Source organism: Chroicocephalus ridibundus, chromosome 2 (genome assembly GCF_963924245.1).
Source record: "Chroicocephalus ridibundus chromosome 2, bChrRid1.1, whole genome shotgun sequence".
Lineage (NCBI taxonomy): Eukaryota > Metazoa > Chordata > Aves > Charadriiformes > Laridae > Chroicocephalus > Chroicocephalus ridibundus.
In genome coordinates, this window is record NC_086285.1 from 52,489,598 (window position 1) to 52,512,274 (window position 22,677).

Sequence of the window (22,677 nt, forward strand, 5' to 3'; positions counted from 1 at the left end):
GTTGCAAAGTTGCGTACAAGTAAATGGTACGTTTGGCAGTTTATGTATTCCTCCTCCTATGTGGTAGGACCCCGGAGGATGCATGAGGTCCTTCATGCTTCATCAAAATGCAGATAGGCTACCAAACCAAGAGACTTCTTTACCTCAGCTACAGTCTGTGCCTTGAACCTCTGCTCTGCTCCCCAGCTGCGCAGCTCGCATCAGTTTATATCATGAACGGTCTTGGCTCAGTAATTTCAGTGGAGGGGAGTACTGGTGTGTTGTGCAAGTTAGTCCTTGAATTGCTGCAGTGAGCACAAGCCCATGGACAAGTCACAGAATGTGTTTGTACCTGGGTAATGATATATATTTGCATACCTAATAGTATATGCCAATAATATGGGAGCTGGGAAGTTCCAGAACATCCTTATGAAGGGCTTTGGGTTCACTAAAAGTTAGCAGTGAAACCAGCTCCTGTGGTTTTATTGCAAATATCAACTCTTGATGCTATTCTAAAAGCCTGAGCTCATGAAGCTAAATGACTGCATTAAAAAAAGGTTTGTTCATGGGGGTAATAACTCTCATTAGTATAATTGGTGTAGCTGGAGAAGGTAAACAATCTAAGTTGCAAAAAAACTGTTTTCTGTCATGAAGTACAGGCAGCAGACTTCAAAACTAAATTCAAGTTAGGGAGCATGTGCTTTGAACTTGCTTAGGTCTGTATCCATCTGACAGAAAAGGATAGCTGGTATCTGCAGAGTAAAGAGCATGATGATAAAGCAAAAGAAGGAAGAAGGCAGTCATCTATGGGAAGGAGTGAGTCAAGTAACATATGGTCTGTAAAACATGGAGACATTTTATAATGTGCAATAAAACCATTGTCTCTGAATCTCATCTTTTGTTATGCGCTACAGCTACGATCTGAGGCTTGTTTCTGAAAGGCTGGTGGTGGTTTGTTTGTGGGGGTTGTTTTTTCTAGGGTTTTTTGTGTATGTGTGTTTTTTATTATTATTTTATTTTTTTAAATCTCCAGTGAGAAATGGTTGTTTCTTTTAGGTTTTATTTGTTTTAATTGGTTACCCGTGTGAGTTTGCTCTGGTGCTACCAGTGTGCATTTAGCAATGGTTCTTTTAAAATTGCTGTGCAACACTAATTAATGAAACAGTATCTTTTTTTTTTTTTTTTTTTAAAGCAGCCAGATTAAATAGTCACCTTAGCAGTGAAGAGCACAAATATCAGCTGAGAAAGGTAGTTCTTGATTCCTGTTTATGTAATGGGGGTAGCAAACTTTAGGATTAGGTGCCTTTAGAAAGCATCTGGAGCAGAAAGGGAAGGGAAAGACAGTCTGGAAAGCACTCTCTGTTTTGCACAGTTAAGTTGAAAAGGTTCTCTAGGAAAACTCAGAAAAACCATTTTGGAGATTGCTGCGGCTACAGTTACTATTTGGTTAAGCCTCAGGAAAACTCATGGAGGTCCAGCAAACTTGGAGGGCATGCCTTAATAGTTTGTAAAGCAGTGTGCCTCTTATGAGGGGACACGTGCCATATTTAGGATCTTTCCTATTTCAGGGTTTGTATTCTGAGTTCCCTCTTAAATCACTGAGCTTCTTGAGTGGTACGGCTGTGACACACGCACGGGATGTTTAATTACTTTAGGAAATGCAGTTTTATTTTGGAAGTGGTGTGTTCCTTCTTAGACTCCTGCCTGGTCTGCTAGTCTTATTGCTAAGGGAAATATCAAAGTGTTTTTGTCCTGTGCTCCATATGGAATATAAGTGAACTACTATGAACTATACTTGCTTCCAAAAGGAGAGAATGGAGCTGAGTAAGCTTAGTGAAGAGAAGGTCAAATAAAATCACAGTGGCTTTAATGTGTATTTCCTTTTTGATTAAAAACTTATTCAAGACTAAAATAATCTTTACTTTGAAGTGAGGTTTCTTTTTATGATGTAATGAGGAAGTGTTATTCCCTCTGATTAACTTTACCGTTGGGTGGAGTTGTAAAAGCCATTGACTTTTCTTTGCAAATGAAAGGAAGAGAACCTTTTTTCTTGATATGAAAAGCCAATTACTGTGTTATCGGGGAAAGGCTTTAATGGCCCTAGCTCACCTAATGAGGACACTATCAAATGAACCCCTATTCAGAGATTTATAGGGTGATAGTTCTTAGACTGAATTGTCCTTGAAACTGCCATTTAATCTTAAATTCTTTGTAGTGCAATAGTTGGTGGGCTTTTTTTTGTTTTTGTTTTTTTCTTCCAGGTCAATATGAAAACATTTCAGTAAGTTTTATTTTTGTTTTGACTATAGCAGAAAATTTTTTTCCAAGCCCCTGTAAAAAGTTTAGCAAATGGTATAGTTTAGGTGCTAATGTGAAGTTACTCCTTCAGATTTATCAGTAATTGTTAAAAGTAGGCATATAAATAAAAATAATTTCTGACAAAAGTCCCAGTTCTGAAATGCTGAAGTCGCAGGTCTTTTCCTCAAATTATGAAGAGGTTAGGTAGGGCTGGGGCTGAATTTGTTTTATTTTCAGATTGTGGTATGTTACAGTTTTATTTTAATGGCGTAGGCTGGAAGAGGCAAATTAATTGCTGTTATGGTGTAGAGGCATGTGGGAGTTTGAAGAATTATGGAGCTTGTGTTGTGCTGAATTGGAGTGATGAAGTACAGATAACAGGCCACAGCTGTGGCCACAAATTAGGCCTCTCAATTTGATGGTGAAAGTTTTGCATTAGAATTGCTCTTGTAGGATTACCCTGTGGAAAGTCTGATGAATAAAACCAGATCTGAAAGAGGGAAGCTAGAAATGCATGCCGCTGCAAATGCTTGTTGGGGCTTTGTTGTTGTAAAACGAAGGTGACCGCTTTACGAAGCAAGAGCAGTGCTCAGCAGCTTACTGTTCTTCAAGTACTTCCACTGGTTTTTATATCTTAGCGTTTCCTTAAAGAATTAGGGTTCTCAGTGGCTCCTTTCTCTTACAGCCAGCATGGCTTAGGGGAGGATGAGAGTTGTGGTCCCTCCCATGGTCCCATAGCACCTGCCCTGAGGTGGAATCCATCAAGAGGTGGGAGCATGGGGTTTACCAGGAGGTGTTTCAGGAGGGTGCATAAGTTTTGATCTAACTGAAGTACTGTGCAAAGGCCTTCCTATATAGTAAAGATCCAGTGAGGAGGTAAGCATCACCTTATGAACTCCTTGTGGGTGTGGGAAGCTTCAACATATAGGTATTGCTTTCGCATTCTGTGGAGCTACCCTGTTGCTGTGGGAATATTAATGCTCCAAGTATTTCCAGCCACAGGACAGTAGTAATGTAGTAGTAGGTAAGATCTAACTTACAAGGATGATTTTGAGCAGTGCTAGTTTTATAAGCAGAAATGTTCAAAAAACCAAAACGACAGGCTTCTCGTCCTGTGTTCGGTTGACTGGTAGACATGCCAATGTTAGGTGCACAGATAGTCCAAGAGCAACAGCATGAACTGGGGTGAACTGGCTGAAGCTGTCACAGCTGCCTCATGGTTGCCAGGGTCCTATAAAGTTGGCTGGGGCACTGAATTCTTATAAAACCAAGGGACGGGTCTGGCCAAGCAAGGGCTGCATGCAAACTTTGCTTATCCCACAAATATGAACTCTGTGAAGTATAGGGGCTGTAACCAAGAAGACACCAAGTAACAGAAGACTGTGTAAGGTCCCCCCGCTTCCTCAAATGTTCTCATTCAGTGAGTGTCGCTCTATCCTGACCTGCAACATCCCGTTCATTGTTTTTGTACTAGGAGTTTCCTGAATGCCCCATGGAAAATGTGACACAGTTTGTAATGTAGAACAAATATCTTCTGGGACAGGACTCGGACAAAAGGATAAAACCTTCTTCTGCATTGTGACTTTAATCCAGGCTTGCGTTCCAGCGAAGGACTCTGGTGGGGAAGGTGTCTGGAACATAAGACATTGCGATGTAAAGCACACGGTCGTTCTTTGGATTTGAGGATTTATTTATGCGCAACTCAGAAACGGTAAATCTCTGACCTTTTCAAAGGACTCTTCCTTTTTTCTTGTTGATATGTTAATATCTTTCAAATGCATTTGGCATTTTAGTGGATTGACAGATGACCAACTGATGTCTGTGTACAGTAGCAGAGGCTATGTTACATTTGGGATGTAGTATTTTATTGTTTGCATCAGCCTACTTTTGTGACCTTTGCCTACTTTTGTGACCTTCAAACTGGAATTCCCTTCAAAACTAAATATGTGTTTTTAAGAGAGGAAGTAAGATTGATGGCACTTCTAGTGTTTGGTGCATAAGGCTTTCATGATGAATTGTTTGCTTCTGACTTGTCTGTTCATACTTACTTTCATAATCTTGAAAAGCAAAAACATTAATAAATCAAAGTGGGTTAAAGATCAGGCACGTGGTTTTATTTTAATAAGGGATAAAGCTGAAATCTCACTGAGTGTACATTGTTCAGCACTTGTTCTCTGGGGCATATGAATCAGTCCCTTCATTACTGATCCCTAAGCATTTCCTTTTGTGGTTACAGTGTATTTTCATTAGAAAAACCAATGCAAGATAATACTCAGTGTGTTACTTTTGGTGCTTATGCTCGTGTGCAAAGTTAACGTTTAAAGAAAGAAAGAAAAGCAAGCCTTTTGTGGCCATGTGAAGTTTCGACTTCACAGAGTAAGTTTGCTTGCTTGATTTATATCTGTCAGCAGGAAGGGGATTTTGAGAAAAGGCGTAGTAAGCCTGCAAGCTTGAGAAAGAGGTATAATTTTCATGGTTATGCCTTGCGTGTCTGGGACACGTTTTCCCAAAGGATTCAGGGTAAAATGTGCTTTGGGGACTGTTTGCTCTGAGTGCGTGGAGGAAGACAGCAGGAAATGTGTGTTTCTCCTAGCTTTTTCTCATTGCTGGTATTTGGCATTTGGGACAGTGTCCCCCGAAGAGGGTAAGGTCAGAACCTGGTGGAAGAGAGGGAGTCATAAATAAGAGAATTAAAAACTTTGAGAGCCATCCCCTCATCTCCCTTGCTGCCATACCTACACATCCGCTTTGCTCTTTGGCCTCTTTTTATCGGAATTGTTGAAAGAGGCTGCTAAATGAAAAAAACAGCTTTCCTTTTGAACTTTTAACCTTCATGAAAGCTACAGTAATTGGCTTCTTCAGAGCATAGGTTGTTTGAATCTGACATTTAAAAAAAAATACAGGAAGAATGAAATACCAATGTGCACTTCTGAAATTCCCAAATTGCCAGTGAAGGTCTTGCTTCTCTGTGCTTTAAAAGCCTCAAAAGTGGAGAGACGGACTGGGGAGGGGTGAAGTGTCCCTGTTGCATCTCAGCTGGGATGTGCTTCGGGTGAGATGAAAGCACAGCAGTTGGTACAAAACCTTCACCTGGAGAAAAATAGTCGGCGTGTGTGTGAATGTAATCTCTTTGAGGGAGTGGAGAATGGGTCATGTAAGGGGATGTCAGAAAAGAAAAGGGGAAAAAAAATCCCAAAGGTGAGAGAGATGAGCTGTACTGCCTAGGCTAAAGGTGAGTATTGTGCTTAGATTTCTTCTATGAATGAATGTCCTGTTTAAAAATAAATAAATAAGTGAGCGTTTCCCCACTTCATCCTTGTTCAAAAGAACACAGTAAAACTTCTGACAGTTGCTATTCTTTCTAAGGGTTGTTCATGTGAAACTTTTATATACTAAAAGCAAGGAAAGCACATTAAAGTCTAATCCTTGCTTACTCTAGTGGGTCTTAAAGCTGTCATCACTTAAAAGCCATACAAAAGCAAAAATAGTATCTTGAATACAAATGACTTTTTTGCCTCCAATGGCTTTTAAAGCACATATAATAAGTCAATAATTAAAAAATCTAAAAGCAAATCCAGGTCAAATCATGCTGTAGATGACATTTAATCTAAAATGCTTGAAAGCAGCTCTCATGGGCGTCATTGCTAGCTCTTTCATCTATATAAAAATATAATATATTTTTGCAAACTTGAAAATTTAGAGGGACACAGCCTGACAGCAGAGACCTGTAGCCCTTCCTTCCCCCACGCAAGCTAATAGCTGTGCTGCATACATCATCACACGTGTAGTTGCTCAAAAGGAAAACGTGCTCAACAAGGCCTATTACTTCTCAGCTGCTAGAGGAAACTGCCAACCTTTGGCAAGGTTGAGCTTTCTCATAACAGAAAGCAGCAATTCATATTGCAGTTAACTTGACTGGTGGCAGGCAAAACTACCTTGCTGCCTTCTTCCCTTTAAGATATGATTCTTCTTTCTTAAATAAGGTTGGTTAATGAACCAGGAGAAATAGAGATGGATTTAAGAAAGGAACTGTTAAAAACAGACAGCTCCTCAATTTACCAGGAATAGTTCAGTTTGATTTTGTTAGAGATGAAATGGTTCCATGCAAGATGCTTTGAGCGTCTTACCCTGAGAAAATTGGGATCCTTCATAGCTGTGGGATTTTTCATCTTGCTGACATGTTATGTGTCTTCAAAGCAAGAGGCAAGTGTTTTCTGTCATGTGCCTGTCTCTTTTAACATCTGTATTTCTGCTTCAGCAATTAAATGACTAACAGCAAAGGCGGGAGGGTAGGGTAGCCAGCAGCCATGCATTAATTTCACTGTATTAAAACTACAGAGATTATTTGGGGCCAGAAAGAGGTAACTGTCACAGGACAGTGGTCCCTTCCTGTTACGTGTGTGCTGAAAATAAGGCAGTTGCCGGGAATGACTGAACCAAGGAGCCAGATGACAGGTTATTTCTAAGTTGAGAACATCTTAAACTTTCAGGGCTCTAAAACCAAAGCACAAAGTGTTTTGCGAAGTCACCTGTATTAAATGATGAAAGCCTGAGTAGAAAGAAGAGTGTGGTAAAGAGGCGAGCAGTAGTTGCTCACTAGGCTATTTCAGAGTATTTGCATTTTGATTGGCTCTGCAGACATTCATGTGTACCTCAGGGACTCTTAACATAAGGAAAAAGAGCTTTATATGTAAAGAAAAATGGCAATGAGACTTCAGACTTGCTCCCTATAGCATGTTCTGTGTGCTCTTTCAGTCTTGGCTTAAATGAACGTAATGGTGATGCTTTTATTTTGCCTGGGAAATTAGATTCCCTTGCTCATTTGTTTTAAGGTATGTAATCCACCTAGAAACGTATTTGTCGTTTCGTGCTGGTAATGAAACTTAATTTGGCAGAGTAAGAGAATTAGAAGACATTTATTAATATAGGCACAAAATGGTTTACTGCTTTCTGTCCCATCCCAAAGTCCGTACCTGGGATTCTTGTGAGAAGCCCCATCTGACAAGTAACTGCAGCGATGTGCTCTGAAATGCTAAAAAGAGCTCAGACTGTTTCCAGCAGACTCTGAAGCTGTGTCCTGCGCGTCTGCCTCTGTGGTTTTTAGTGCAGGTGTTGTATTTGAACTGAGGATGGTAGCAAGAAATGCGTAAGCCTGTCTCTGCTTTCAGGACATTGAGGGCTGGAACGGTAAAATGCAGAAAGAACTGGGCGAGCAGACTGTCCAAGCACATGAATAAATAAGGCAGCTACCCATTCTGGGTGATCTGTCAGCCTGATTTAGATACAACCCCCTGTAGCCTCTAAATGCCTCTCAACTGCTCTGAGGAAGTGTGGTGCCCCATTTTATAGTTGGGGGTTGGAGGCGCAGAGGGCCAAAGGGCAAGTACGTGGCCACACACAAAGCCTTTGAATAAAAGAAAATTAAACACAAGTGTTCTTGGTTCCAACTTTAACATCCTTGTCTTTGAAGCAGACTTTCTGTTAATTTAAACAGTGTGATTACTACGTGTGGTAGGGAGTTCTTCTCTCTAATCAGTGCTGTGGGGGAAAAGCTTGGTAGATATAAGGTCTGTTTGCAGGTGGGGTTTTTTTTTAGTTTATTTTTCTCTGTTGTATCTTACACTAGCTGCTAATGATTACATTCTCTCAAAGAAACCAAGGTCAAATAAGAATATGGGGCTTTTGTGTCTCAAGAGGTTTGTTTTGCAAATGCAAGAATACATTTTTCTATCTTGTTTAAATGGGAGCATTAGACTTTGTCCTTGGCACTGATGCAGCATATTTACCTATTGGCACTGCTGCTTCAGAATTTCCTTCAAGTGCCTTAAGTGGAGTTAATGTCATCTTCACCATCCCCCACCTCCCCCCCCCGCCAGTCAAAGTTGTTGGCATAGTGGGTGAGACCAGCAAGGTAAGAAAAGTGGCTGAAATTCATCTAATTCTTTAACAGCCCAAGAGGAGAGCTTGTGAAGGTGTTGTGGCCAGTAGGAATCTGCTTCAGAGTTTGGAGAATGGCACATGGGCAAAGGAAACTTCAAAAAAATCTTGAAAAACCATCTTTTCCTTCGTTCCTCATGTATACTGTCCTCTTAAGTTTTGCATGCCCACATCAAAAGAAGCAATTGGGAACTGCATGTTGCAGAGAACGTGTCTTTGTGAACCCTACATACTGGAGTAACCTTCCAAGCAAGGTAGAAGGAAGTCACATCCAGCTCTTGACAGAACAACAGAATCCCCTGTTGGGAGTAGGGGACTGTAATTGAAATGGGACTCAAGCCCTGGTCTTCAGAGGTCTGAGTGGCCACATACTTGTTACAGGGCAAGATGTTTGGCAGCTTTGGAAAGACGACATCTCTTTCCTGACGATACTCTTGATGGGCTGTGGTTCTGTGAATGCATCATGAAGACGGCAAAACCAATAACCTGAAGCATCAGTGTGCTGTAGGATGCGGGGGGGAGCGGGGGGAGAGAGAAAAGAAAAGGGAGTATTCTTTTAGTAGAGATGCGCACTGCGGCTTTTTGGAAATGCTTATACTTTCAGCGTACAACCTGTGAATATTGCTTAATATAGCGTAAAATGAGAGTGGGTAAGGCTCTGTGTTTACTGTTGTCGCCATGCTGCCAAACCTGTAAAAGCTATGTTTTAGTCCTCACAGCAGAGGAGAATAGCTTTACTGAAGGGCAGAAAGAGGACTCCATTCTGTTTTAAAGAGATTAATAGCTAAATCACGCTTACTGCTTGAACAGTAGAGATCTACTGACGTTAAATTACTACTGAAAGCAGATGAAAGGTGCCACGGAGTTACTGTGGTGTGCTTTGTTTTAGTGTTGCCATTTTCACACAAAGGGCTTTTCAGCCAGGTGTTAGCCCTCTAGGAAGTTCAAAATGGTCAACTTCAGTTGACAGCTTTATTTGGAAACACTTCTAACTATGTCAAACTGAACTAGACAGTTAACTGAACAGCGATTTGCCACCCCTCACCCCCAAGTGCAATGGGAAAATTTAATTTGGGAACACTGAAGTCTGAAAGCAAAAAGGATAAACAGTGGTTACTCTCACAGGGGACTTGATGAAGGGATGCTACTTTATATTTCTGAAGATATGAACTCTGGCAATCATCAGAGCACTAAAAATGTACTTGGATTTTATCCAAGTACTTTAATCTTTTAATGTCTGTTACAATTATAAAGGAGCTCATTGAGTTAATGAAACATACTGTAATGAACTTAGTAATTGCATATTTTTACATTGCTCTCCCCCATGGAATTGAATCTCAGCTGTGTGCCCTGAATTTTGCACAGGTGAAATAAATCCTCTTTTTTGGCTCAGGGCATGTTTCCATGATGTTTTAAGATGAGCTGGTTATATTCCTCCTTTCCTCTTTGCCCCTCCCCATTCCTTGTGGTGGTCCTGATGCTCAGGTGAGTGAGTGGGGAACACGTTCAAGGGGCTAATCTGGCTGAAAACGTGTCTTTGTTTTTGTTTTGCGGGGTTGGTTTTTGAAGAGTCCATCTCTCTGAACTGGCCGGCTGGACAAGTGCCAGCGCTGGCACTGGGGAGGAAGAGGCCAGGCCATGACATTGGGGAAGGAGAGACATCAGATTTGCTTTGGAACTGGACTTTGAATGGCAGAAGCCTGAGGTTTTTGGAGTAGAAAGATTTCATTTTAGCAGAGAACGTAAGGATGGTGGCTCAGGGTGATGGATGTATTACAATATTTTTAACCTGAAACAGTTATGAGGATCCATTTTTGTCCTATATAATAAGTTAGAGGCATGCATGTTATTGTGAACCAAAGGCATAGTGTCCTTTTGCCTGTTGCTGCCAGCCTCTCCCTGTTCTGTAGTTAGCATTTGTAAATTCTTAGCAGGTAAAACCCTTGGCAATAACTCCTGGGTGGAATCAAGAGGGTGTTAAATATTTGAGGCACTATTTGTTTTTAGGATAATAGAGAAAAGCATCACACAGCAAGTGCTGGTTCATTTTGAATGGATGTTTTGGTGTAAGTTGATTGAGTTGCAGCAGCGATCGGTGACAATTGATGTTCTGGCTCCTGCAAAGGAAACTGCCACGAGTCGCCTTGCAGAATAAATGTGGCTGGCACGGTTCAGTCCTCAGTGTGCAGACAGTGCCGGTTGCGTTGTCTGGGTGCATGTATTGTGGGAAGGTTAAGCACTGGGTTTGTTGATTAGTCAATTTGGAAGCAGCAAGCGTTTTGCTCATTCTTGGCATAACTATGTGTGTTCCCAGAGAGGCTGGAGCAGGAGCTTCAACCAGAGTGTGGAGATAGGGAAACACAGCTGTGCCGTCAGCAGCTTTTGACAGTGAGTATTAACTGCAGCCGTTTGGGGAGTCTTAGAGAACCTTTGTAATTACAGTTACTGATGAGATAGAAGATACTTGGAGAAGCAGATGATATATACTACAAAGGTGACTTTTTAGTTGATAATGACTTTTTACCTGAGCAATGGAGTTAAACGTGTTTACTAAATTAGCTAGTATTTTTCATGAGTCAGGTTTCTTCGTTAAATTATTTCCACTTTTTTCTGATAGTAAAACAGGAGACAATCATAACACTTCTCTTTAGCTTTACCTGCACTGGATGAATTGGTGGCGCTCTCTGTCACCTTTGGCCCCCCCCCTTTTTTTTTTTTTTGTTTTAATAGCCCAGCATAAAAGCATAAATTAGATTTGGTGGCATTTTAAGTTCACATGTGGGTTGCAATTTCAGAATGAACACATTGCCTGTCCTGCTGTCCCTGCCGAAAGGGAGAGACAGTAAGCTTTTCAGCTGTTGTCCGCTGCTTAAACGGCATAATTCTCTAGAGCTTATGACTCAAACCAGTAGAAGGATGATGTTTGCATCACTCTTTCCTCTTTCCCTGGGCCATGTGTATTTTAATGTTGAAAAAGTATGCAGTAAAATTGTGGGGTTACCACAGATTGTAGCGAGTGCTTGCATGTGCTGTATTAGACTGTAGCACAGAAGCAATTTACAGTAGTTTTCCTATCAGAAGTAAAGTTTCATCTTGATCTTTAAGATCTTCAAGTTACAGAAGACTGGGATCTTTTTTGAATGAGCGCTCTTGGATGCCAGCTGGGAAGAGTTACGGAGATTGTTGTTCTTAAGTTGTAACCAACAGCTGGTTTTAGTGTGCTTAGAGACTCTTGTTATGGCATAGAAGGCAACCTGCTACAAAAGCAGCCCTTTTTGCTCGTTGAGTACAGAAAAGCCACAATATTTGAACACAGTTGGGCAGGCTAGGACTTCAAGAGTGGTTAGAGTCATTATATCAGTGTACTCGGAATCACAGAATGGTTGAGGCTGGAAGGGACTACTGGAAGTCATTTTGGCCAACCCCCCCTGCTCAAGCAGAGTCATCTGCTACTTGTGGTTTTGCAATACAGAGATCGAGCAAGGGATAGTCTCATGTTAAAACACCCGGATCTCCTTTTGTCAAGTGTCACATTTCATGCAGTTTACCAAGCTTTACGCAGGACACATCTCCCCTGGAAATGGGCTAGGTGAGCAGAGCGTTGGCGCTGCTGTTATCTTTTAGTTAAGTTTCTTCTGTAAGATTTCTGGCTTCCCTCCAAAATACCCTATGCGTTCTGGTTATATGAACCTGGAGCTTGTCCTGTTCTTGGGCTCTTCAGTATCTTTTGGCTTATATTTTACTTTACAGTGATCTTATGGTTAACCTGTCTGGATAATTGAGAAGACTGCTCAGGTATGCAAGCTCTTCCTGATCTAGAATTACAAAGCATGGCCCCAAGGTATGTGTCAGCATTGAAAGGGAGGGTGATGTCTGGTTGGGACATCCCCAGAACAGTAGTTCTAGGCCTGCAGGTACACAGACTGGGAAGTACCCAGCAAAGCAAGGTGGGATCAGTGTTACAAATGGGCACCTGCACAGTGGGTTTTTTTTAGGATGTGGTGGTGTCCACATTTGTTTCCTTAGCATCTCCGTATTCCTGCTTCTAAAGTGGGGTTAATAATGTCCATTTAAATGCCAGATTGGTCTCAACAACCAATATTGTTTGGAGATACAGTCTCTTTAATGCAGAATAGCTCAAGTTATTCCACAAGTTTTAGCTATAGACAAAGTCTATATTAACTGTCTCATGCCTTTTTTTTTTTTCTTTCTTTTTTTTTTTTTTTCCTGGGTGGCCCATTTGCAGTCTTGTTTTGCTGAATGTCCTTCAGGGAGCAGGCACTGGGAAGTCCACAAGTGTTAAGGGCAAGTTGTTCTTTGTGACTATGATAGTGTGAACTGGCAGAGAGCCAGGAGTCTATAGAGGTGGATTCAGAGACTGTATAGTACTGAGAAGTCAGGAAAACGTGGGGTGTTTTGACTGTTAGATGTTTTGATGCACTGATTTCAGTAAGAGAAACAGTGCTGGTGGGAACACCTCTGTAGATGGAGCTGCTTTCTGCTGCAAGATTACTGGTAGGTTTCTTTTTCCTTCTCTTGGTTTTTGTCATCTTTGAAGAGCGATGTCAGTGCCTGAAGCAAAAGGCTGGTTTCTTCAAAACTTTTCTGTCCTCATTAGACTCATAAACGGTATCCAGTTTTCTTTTGCTGTTTCTTTTACTTCTGATAAGCATGATGAGCATTAGGCTCTGCTTATTCACTGTGGAGTATCAACGTGTTCTCTCTTTTTCACAGTACTTTTCTTTGCAGAATGATTTCTTTAGAAAATAATTCCGGTTGTTTCAGCCTTCAACATCCTGTCTGTACTATCAGTTAACTCGGTTGTTTCCTTTAGCATTCACGCACCTCTGTTGCCCTCTCTTCCTCCATGTGACTGCTAACTTCCTGACTATACCATTAGTTCCTCTGTATGTGTCATAAGCATGGATAGAGAGAAAAAATCTTTGTTTTTTTTAATACTGCTGCTTCACCTTGCTTCTAGAAGGAAGTCTAGGGTTTCTCCCAACCTTGAGCTTATCTTCTTGTATCTGTTATCTCCTTTGGCGTATAGCCAGTCATCATTGTCTTGATTTGGCCTCTGCTGAAGCAAAGCAATAAAGTGTTATCATCTTGACTCAAGATGCTCTTTTGTGTGTCCTTCCTAGGCCCTTGATTTATTGAAATGGCAGGTAAGTCCCAAGTACTGCAGCCAGATCATGCTAGTGCTAGAAAAGACGACTGTGACCTTTTATTATTTCTTTACTCTTAGTTGTATTTTACTCAAAATTGCTTTCCTGAGTCACAGCACTTTTGATGAACTTCCTCTGTTTCTCTTCAGCATATTTTTAACCAGCCTCTAATAAACTTACTCCATTTCCAGGCACATTGGACTCCTTTGGAGTATGCTTAGCTTAAGCATTAAAAAGCACTCCCCACCCACCCCACCCCCCTACCCCCCCCCCCCCCCCCCAAAAAAAAAAAAGTGCATCAATCCTTTTGAGTTGTAACATTTAGGATTGCTTTATTTTAGTTGTTATTTCACAGTACTACTTTCCTTTTTCCTTTCTTCTCCCCTACAGCTTTCTTATTGCTGAAAACTTTTCATTCTATCCTTACAAACCTTTAAGAACAGCAGCACGACTGACTGAAATTGGGGCTTCATCTTTTTCCCTTTACTTTCCTCCTGGCCCTCAGGTTTTGTGAGACTACACTGAGAGGCAGGAATAAAAAAAAATTGTATTCAGATGGATTTTAAGGGATATTTTTTGCTGCTTGCTTCAGTTTGGAAACATCTGGAGTACAGCCCGCTGACGAGAAACGACCTCAGATGAAGCAGCAAGCCCTGATATACTTGGAAAAGTCTAAGTGGATTCTAACATTTTATTCAGAACAGTGTTTGATTTTGTTTCTGTACTCGATATCTACCATGGTCTTTAAATTCCACTTGCTAGGCAGGTACTCGGCCGCTTTGAAAAATCATGCATTTTTGTAAAACTAGATAGACCTTACCTCTTTGACTGCTGGGTTACTGTTGGTGTGGTGGTGGCTGTGGTTTTTTGGTTTGGTTTTTGTTTTTTTTTTGGCGTGGGTTTTTTGGGGGTTTTTTGTTTATTTATTTATTTTTTTATTTTATTTCTTGGAATAGTCTTTTGAATACTTGAGTTTGGTACTTTCCTAATCTCTAGTTTGAAGAGCTCAGATACTGTCATCTTTAGTAAACAGAGCATATTTACCTGACTGGATGGTATATGAGTGTTAATTAAATTGCCACAAAGGTTCAGATACCTTGAATAGTCAAAACCAAGGTTTTAGTCCCCTCTCTTATGAATTATAGACATGTAACTAAAAGTTCCTTAGTTAGTTCCTTAGAACGAGCGTGATTTTCCAAGAAGTGGGGGAGTTCAAGTTAAATAAGTACCTGAATTTTTCTGGTGTGCTTCAATATGTGCTTTAGAAGCAAGACCAGACAGCCTGCTCGGTTGTATTCTGAGTACATCCAGTCTGTTGTGTTTTCTTCCACCTTTTCTTTTCAAGCACCCTTCAAAACTAGAGAGAAAAAAGGCTTTAAAGAGTACTTTTTTGAAAGCAGTCCTGTCAATGATAGTGAAACCTCAATGACACAAAATGCTTCCTAAGGAGAGGAACAACAAGACAACTGTGGGAAAGGTAAAATACTTGTAATGAAGTTGTAAAGAAAGGTTATGAGTATGTGAGAATGAGACAGGTGATAACCACGTGAATATTCCCCATCTTTCGTGGGCGACTTCGCCAGTGACAAAAACTGTCCTGTTCTGTGCATTCCACACCCATATTCCTAAAAGCTCCTCCAATACTAGGTTTCCAGATATTTTGGAGAGGAAAAGTGGTGTATTTAAACCTGAAGGGTTCAGAGCTAGTTTTATCATAATATTGAATCACAGAATCACGGAATCTTCAGAGTTGGAAGGGACCTCTAGAGATCATCTAGTCCAACTCCCCTGCTAGAGCAGGATTGCCTAAAGCACATCCCTCAGGACTGCATCCAGGCGGGTCTTGAAAATCTCCAGAGAAGGGGACTCCACAACCTCCCTGGGCAGCCCGTTCCAGTGCTCTGTCACTCTCACCGTAAAGAAGTTTTTCCGTGTATTTGAACGGAACTTCCTATGTTCTAGCTTGTGCCCGTTGCCCCTCGTCCTGTCACTGGGAACCGATGCATTGATTCTGTATTGTCCTGTCACTGGGAACCAGTGCATTCCTGGGCTAATGATGCATTATTGATCAGATCCCGCGAGTTCAGCGTCAAAGAAATATTCCTCTTGGGAAGCTGATGGACCACTCTGAACCATGGAAGTCTGTTGAGTAGGGTCAGGTCTTCCTGCAGTGCTGGTTGCTGCTGTAGAGGGAAGCGCAGCCCCCCTGGGTTGTCTGCTCTCTGAGATCACCCCCTCTTTTCCATCACTTACTAGAATATAGCTCACAGCTCCGGTAGAGATTTATCTTCCATTTGTGGCAAAGCATCGGTGGATTTTGCTGACATGGGTTTGCTGGGCCTTTGACTCCTGTCTAGTTCTGGGGTGAATAGTGCTGAACGCGTAACAAAAGGGAAAAAGGCAGCATGAAAGCCTTTTTTATGTACACAAAGTGTACATCCAGCCCCCTGGCTTCTCTGCCCTGTTTTTATTTCTTGCGGAGATGGTAGAGCGTGTTTACAGCTCCTTAGACTCGGCTGTTCAGTCATGCAGTTTAACTCCAAAAATAACTCTCTTGGGGGATATTAATCCAGCGTTGGATTATCTTTCTAAAATCGTTAATCAGACTTGGTCCCCGAGGGACCTTCCAAGCTGAACTTGCTGCTTAGTTTCTGTTTGCTGGGGCGGCGGGAGCCGAGCGGAGGAAGCTGATGAGGTTTGACAAGAAGCGGTTACTTACGTAAGGTCCCGAGCGGAGGGACCCGTGTCCCTTTCCTCCTGCCACCAGTCCCTGCGCCGCCGGCCAGGGCTCGGCTCTGTCCTGCCTTCTCCTGGCCCTCCCCTCTGTCCACCGTGTTTCACCTTGAAGAAATGCCATGGGAATATGTGCTGGCTCCACGGGATTCCTATATACGCTGCCTGTTGTCCAGGGAGGAGGCACACATGCTTTGTTTTATTAAATTCTCGAATGCACGTGGTGATCCTTTGGTCGCCTTTTAATCATTAGCTTCCTTACTCCAGCTGTTCATGAATTGACCTGGCCTGCTGTTTGAACGATCCCTCTCTTCTATAAAAGAAAAAAATGAGCTGTTGTAGGCTGCTGTTCTCATATGCGACTAGAACTGCTAATCACACTTTTTCTCTTGTCTGTAGAGTAAGAATACAGTTTGTTTCTTGAGATGTGCTCTGATAGCTGTAAATTATTTAAAGTACTTTGAGATCCTTGTATGGAAAGTGCCAGGGAATTGCAAAACAAGTTTAAAACAAAACAAAAAAGTTCTACTGAGAACTCATTTCATACATGAATAAAATCCTGTTTTCCACGTGCAATGCATAGGTAGAAGGGGAAGATTCAATATGTTTTACTGGCATACGTGCTGAATTAATCCCTCAGAGCCAGGCAGGTAAATTGAGAGCTTGCGTGTCTGTTCTGATGCATTTTTGCATTAAATTTAACATACTTTGATTTCCAACTTGAGTGTTTATTACTCTGACTTAGTAGATCACTGGAAGTACTGCATAGCATGGTCGAAATGCAGAAATATACTGTATATGGTAATAACAATAACTTGCAGAATTTGCATTTTAATAGGCTAATCTGTCATAGTTCTGAAAACCCTACTGATGTAAGAAAGTGTACTCAAGTGGTAGGCATGTTTTGGTTGTGGCTTTTTTCCCCTTAAATTATAAATAGTTTGCTGCTTAGCACGGAAGTTCCTCAAACCTCCTCCAGGTTACAGCTGCATACATGCATTAGGAAAAATAAAGTGAAGTTGCCTTCCTTTTCCTTAGACCCCTCCTCCACTTCATACGCTCGTGCCCTCACATGCATCCTGTTGCCTTCAGATTCTGCCTTGAAAATAAACATTGTAAAAATGAGTTGCAAAGTTGCTCTTACGTGTCAGGGCTTCTCGGATCCCACTGGGAGTAAAAGAGGAATTGCACTTGAGAAGACTCCATAACTAGACCTTTTAGCGATGTGCGTATCCTTTTCACTGCGTGACTGGTGCTGGCATAACAAAAAAGCAGTTCAAATTGATTCTAGTTCTTCATTCACATCATGAAAATTGCTTACTAAATTGGAAGCTTTTCACACCAGGGATTGTGCCTGCCTTATTTTACTGGGCAGTGTCTAACACACTGCATACCGCTGGAATAAATAGTAGGTAATTTGTAATTGACGGCACTGTAGATTGCAGAATTTTCTTTGCAATCATAATTTTGTGATGACAGCTAAACATCTATTTTGGCCTAAAGAAAAAAAAAAAACCAACCCAATATTTGTTTCTGTCATTGCCATATAGGTAGAACGAAACTAAATTATCTATTGGATCCTGTGTTGGATTCATAAGATTAGGAACTAGGAAAAAAACGTCAGCACATTTGACTAGTATATCTGCAGAGAAACAGAAAGAAATTCATAGTGATGACTTTATATATGCTTTTCTGCATTCAGACTACGCTGATGGCTCTGAGTTGGTCTTCTCCTGGTGGGAGAAGTGGAACTACATCCATTTATATTAGTTAAAGATCTGTCACTTTGCTTTGTGTTTTGTGACTGTATAAGCATACGTATATTAATAATTATAATTAAGGAGGAGATCCGTGCTAGCCTGCATTAAAAACTAGTCACATTGAAATTGTCTTCTGAATGCTGAGGCGAATTTCTCTTGCACATTGCTTTGGAATGCAAATGCTTATTTTGCATAGCTGAATTTGATTAACTTTCCATCAACTTTCCTTGACTTTTCTTTCTTAAACCATTTACTTTCTTCCTGCGTGACTTGTTAAGATGGACCACAACTCGCTCCTGCAAAATGAGGGTTAAATGCCTACATTTTGTATGTAAGAGTGGAAGTTTTCTTCACATTTCTTGCTGCACGATGCCGTTTTGCTTTCATCATTGTGGCCAATGGTCATGAATTAATGTTTTTCTTTTCTCCAACATTCATCGTGAGCTTTGGAGTTAGTTGACTTGCCAGGGGAGGTGCTGGGCTCTGAGTTACCTTCCCTTTGCCTCTCGTGGTGAGAGGTGACAGTGCTTGAGTTGCTTCCCTGTCTTCCCAGTCAAAAGAAAGTGTGTTTTCCACCATGCATTAGGTGGATCCTTTGGGTTTTATAGGTCTCCCTTCTCTCTCTATAGATATGTGGCCTACAGATGATGATTTATTTTTTTTTTTTGTGAAAAACGTAGAGGAAACATGGTGGGGAGGAAAATAAAACCATTGAAAATAAGGACTTACTCATCTGAAGCTATCCTCAGTCAAGTTTGTCTGGCAGGAGCTGCTGCTGTTCTTTTTGTGTTGCGGCCAGTAAACTCAGGCTCCGGCTGAGGCTTCCAGCATCCATCCCTCCTGCCAGGGATGCGGAGCCGTGCCAGGGAATGCCGGGAGAAGCCTGCCAGTCAGGCACGGGGGTCAGCCAGCTCCTCTTAAGCACTGCAGGTAGTTTAATACCCAAACATCACCAGGCTGAGACTACTTCTGAGCCTCGATCTGCTGAGGAGGTGGGAAATGCCGTCACCGTAAATGCGGCAGCAAAAAGGCGCCAAAGGTCTCAGTTTCATTTGACTGTTGAGGTGGATTAACAGCTCGTTGCTGACAACAAGTCTCGATTCTCCTCACCCCAGTCCACGTTGTGCCACCTCTGGGAAGCTGTTTGACTCAAATGTGGTAAAAACCAGATGACCGAAAATAGTTTTTTGCTGGTTGGTTGAGTCAGTGTGCGGCGCAGCGAGGGGGGATGCAAATGGCGGCAGCCTGTGATGTTGGGGGAGAAGCGGCAGGGGCTTTGCATCCGCTCCAGGCTCTACCAGGGGAAAAAGCACCCAAAAATTAATGTCTGACTGTTCTTAGTGACTAGCATGCTTTAATGGTGTTTATTCCCCAGTCCCTGTAACATCTGCCAAACATAGATGGTGTCACTTGGGTTTCTTAATCACGTTGTTTAGTCTTTCAAGGCGCTTCCTGCAATCCAGTCTTATTTATAGACCGCCCATTGTCTTACTTACTGCCTTGCGCTTTGCTTTGTGGCAATGTGTGATCCTGTCGGCACCAGAACTGCCGGCGGGAGTTGGAGATAAATTGCTGGTGTGTTAAAGTTCCTAAGTTGCTTTCATAGCGCGTGTTGAGAACGCTATGTAGAATGTCGCAGGGCTTGCAAACGTGGGGGACTGAGCCTCGGCAGAGTAGACCAGAGGACACACAAGAAACAAGGAAAGGTAGAACCATATACATGAAGGCTGGAAGAACTCCCACTTATAAGCAGTCTGAGAGGAAGGTAAAAACCTTCTTTATAAAGGAGTGGGTTTGTGATTTTGTTCAGGCTGATCTGAGTTCGTGCTTCTGCTGCAGTTGGAGAAGGGTGGTTCACTGAGTTAGTTGAAGCAGCAGCTGACGGTGGTCAGAGCCTTTTTTTTTTCCCTGTACCTGTTTGTCACTTTTGGATGTCTCGTATATTCTATCAGCTCATCTCTTGCCTTAGCTCTTTCAAAGGGTATCTCTGCAAGCATGTGTCCATGCTTTCACCACTTCCTTCTCTTTTCTGCTAAGAAGAAGTGGGACTGCGCCTCTGGGGATTTCTACAGCTTCTCTCCATTTTTGTCAATACGTGGTGGCATTTTGCCGGGTTTCGGCAGAGCGGGTGGGAAAGGCCACAGTGGGCACGGAGGACTTGGCGAAGCAAACCAAGGAGCTGACAAGCCCGCAGGAGGGTGCAGGGGTTGCCGTGTCTGAGAACTGCAGAGCTTTGCCACTTTAGTGGTGAGTCCTGCTACCGCCCGGCTGGGAGAGGGCTGCTGCAGGAGGCTGGTTTGCAAGCTCAGATGGCACTGCACCTGCATCAGAAATGTCTGTTGGTACTGCGAGGTTGCAAACTTTGAGCCAAAAGCGACAGAACTTATATTCTGCAAAACCCTGGGGATTTGGTTCTTCCCCAAAAACTCACAGCCTGCGCTATTTGACATGAGAGCCTATTGACATTCATATTTTTGCAGAACTGTGACGTTTTATGTAGCTGATTATGTCACTGTCAATGTATGCTATATCCTTGTGTATTCACGTGTCTGAGATTTACCATAAAGAAGTATTTATATATGGGCATCTCTGGATCTGTTAGGTGAGGATATGTGCGCGCGTGTGTGTATGTATATGTGGAAACTGCTGTGTGTTCTGCCTTCTTCCTGACATCCTGGTTGCTATAGTGCAGTGATCTATTTGTGAACACCCAGAAGATCATTGCTATAGTTAAAAGAAACAGTGTTTCCTGGCCATAACTTCCTGGGCAATCTCTTCTCCTGGAGCGCCAGCTTTAACCGATTGGGTCAGGTTCCCGGGGACTCCAGGAGTGACACCGTAACAGCAGCTTCCTCTAGTTTGTGGCTTTTCCCCACCGGCATATTTAATAATATTTAAAAATAGTTTCTCTCTTTAAATCTAATGCATGCCTATTATCCACCGTACGTTTCAGTGCTTCAGCCATCTTTCTAGCAGGCTGTCGAGCTGTGTGCAGCGTGTCGTGGCGTTGTGTCCTGTGTCTGCTTCTGTAATATGTGCCGTGCGTCTGCTCTCCCCCATACATACACACATACGTTTTTCATCCACCTGCCCAGCCAGGCAAAATGCAGGAGACGGAAGAACGGCAGCGCTGGAGTTCTGTCTGAACTGCTGTATTATGATTTTTTCAATACATTTTTTTTTTTCCCCTCCTCTTTCTCCCTGCAGGTGTGAATGAGAAGAGACTCTCTGCAGTATTTAGTGTCCAGTTGTACTGGCTCCGAAGAACAGCAGCGTCGCAATGCCCCCTCCTGCTGATATAGTGAAGGTGGCGATCGAATGGCCAGGTGCCTTCCCCAAGTTAATGGAAATAGATCAAGTAAGTGTCTGTGTATGTGGGCTCGGCCGGCTCTGCACGTAAATAAGTTCTTCTCTGCATGCGTGTGTCTCTGCGTTTATGTTTACTGAGATGCACACGTATGTTTCTGTGGGTGCCTGTGTGGTAGAAGGTGGTTTTTTTTATAAGGGGTGTAACCCTTTTCCTCTCTTACTGCTTAATGTTGTTGATGCGTTTAGCTGTTTTTTTCTCTTCCTTGCTTTTTCTTTTTAAACAGCTGCTTAAATAAGGCATTTACTGCTTGTGTGACCCACTTAACACTTTTGTGCCTTACTTTGTTCAACTGTAAAATTGTGGTAATGTTACCTCTGGGTGGAAAGTGTTCAAATTTTTAGTCAGTGCTTTGCATTTGGAGTAGGATCATACTGAATGACTGCAGCAAGCGCAGATTTTGGAACTTGAGTAGTGAGCAGGAGGATCTTTGCTGTTTCATACAGGAATCTCAGGGGTTGTCCTGTTTAGCTGGCTATTTCTAATGCAATGGCCTCACAGACTGGTTGTAGTCAGCATATAGAAGCTAAAAAATTCCAAATCATGAATTAAAGACTCTTTGTAGGAAATTTGGGGGAGAGGAGGTGGAGGGAAAACAAACCAAATCAAGTTATACAAGTGCTGTGTTTTATGTTCTGGACTTCTCTGAGATTGTTTTTGTGACATATGTATTAATATTAAAAGCAACCTCTTTAATATTTAACAGCTTACCCATAACATTTGGAAATCATACACCATGTTACCTGTTTGGAATAATTATTATTTCTGTAAATAGTACTCAGAATGAGGGAAAGCATTTCATAATGTGCATTAGACCCTAGTGTATCTGGGGACCAAGTACATCATAAAGTTCTATTGGGGAGGACAAAATTTAAATTCATGCTGAAAGTGTTTTACTGAAATGGGATCTTAATTTCTTCATGCAGTGCAATCAGTTTCACTTCTAGTTAACCCTTTGGTGGCATATGCCTGGGAAATTCCTGTGTGAACTTTGGAGAAACATGGAACTAGAGGGTGGTGGAATAACAGCACTATGATTTTTAGGCACTGTGAAAGCCCCTTTAGAGGAAAGGGGCTTGTAGTTTGATTTCCAGACCTGCCAAGCTTCTCCATTTTCATTTGCTGAACTTTTTTAGTAATCATATATCTACAGATACAAATCTCTTGCCTTATGGAGTGAAGGATGTTTTACTTTTTTCTTCTTATATAACAAATGGTAGACACTGTGCACACTGTGTTCGGGGAAAGATGCATGTTAGTCATGATGAACAACAGCTTTTTTGCTACCAAGTACAGTGAGAATCAAAACCAAACAAATATTATGCAGTCTCTTTCCAAGCAGCAGTAAAATAATATCAAAATTATTCTTTTTAATTTACAAACCGGCTTAAAGTAATTCTCAAAAAAATACCTCATACCTTATCTGAAATATTAG

At 41.9% G+C, this 22,677-nt stretch overlaps 1 protein-coding gene across 3 annotated transcripts in view; it reads left to right on the forward strand.

Annotated features, from left to right (window-relative positions):
• The window catches only part of ELMO1 (engulfment and cell motility 1), a 311,581-nt gene that overhangs the window by 28,357 nt on the left and 260,547 nt on the right, over positions 1 to 22,677 (forward strand). For 2 of the 3 annotated variants that reach the window (XM_063325494.1, XM_063325495.1), the window contains exon 3: positions 21,083 to 21,233. In XM_063325494.1, coding sequence (XP_063181564.1) covers positions 21,156 to 21,233 — 78 coding nt within the window. In that variant the 5' untranslated portion in view covers positions 21,083 to 21,155. Of the gene's footprint in view, positions 1 to 20,696; positions 20,714 to 21,082; positions 21,234 to 22,677 lie in introns of those variants that run through there. The other variant, XM_063325496.1, reaches the window with a different exon arrangement.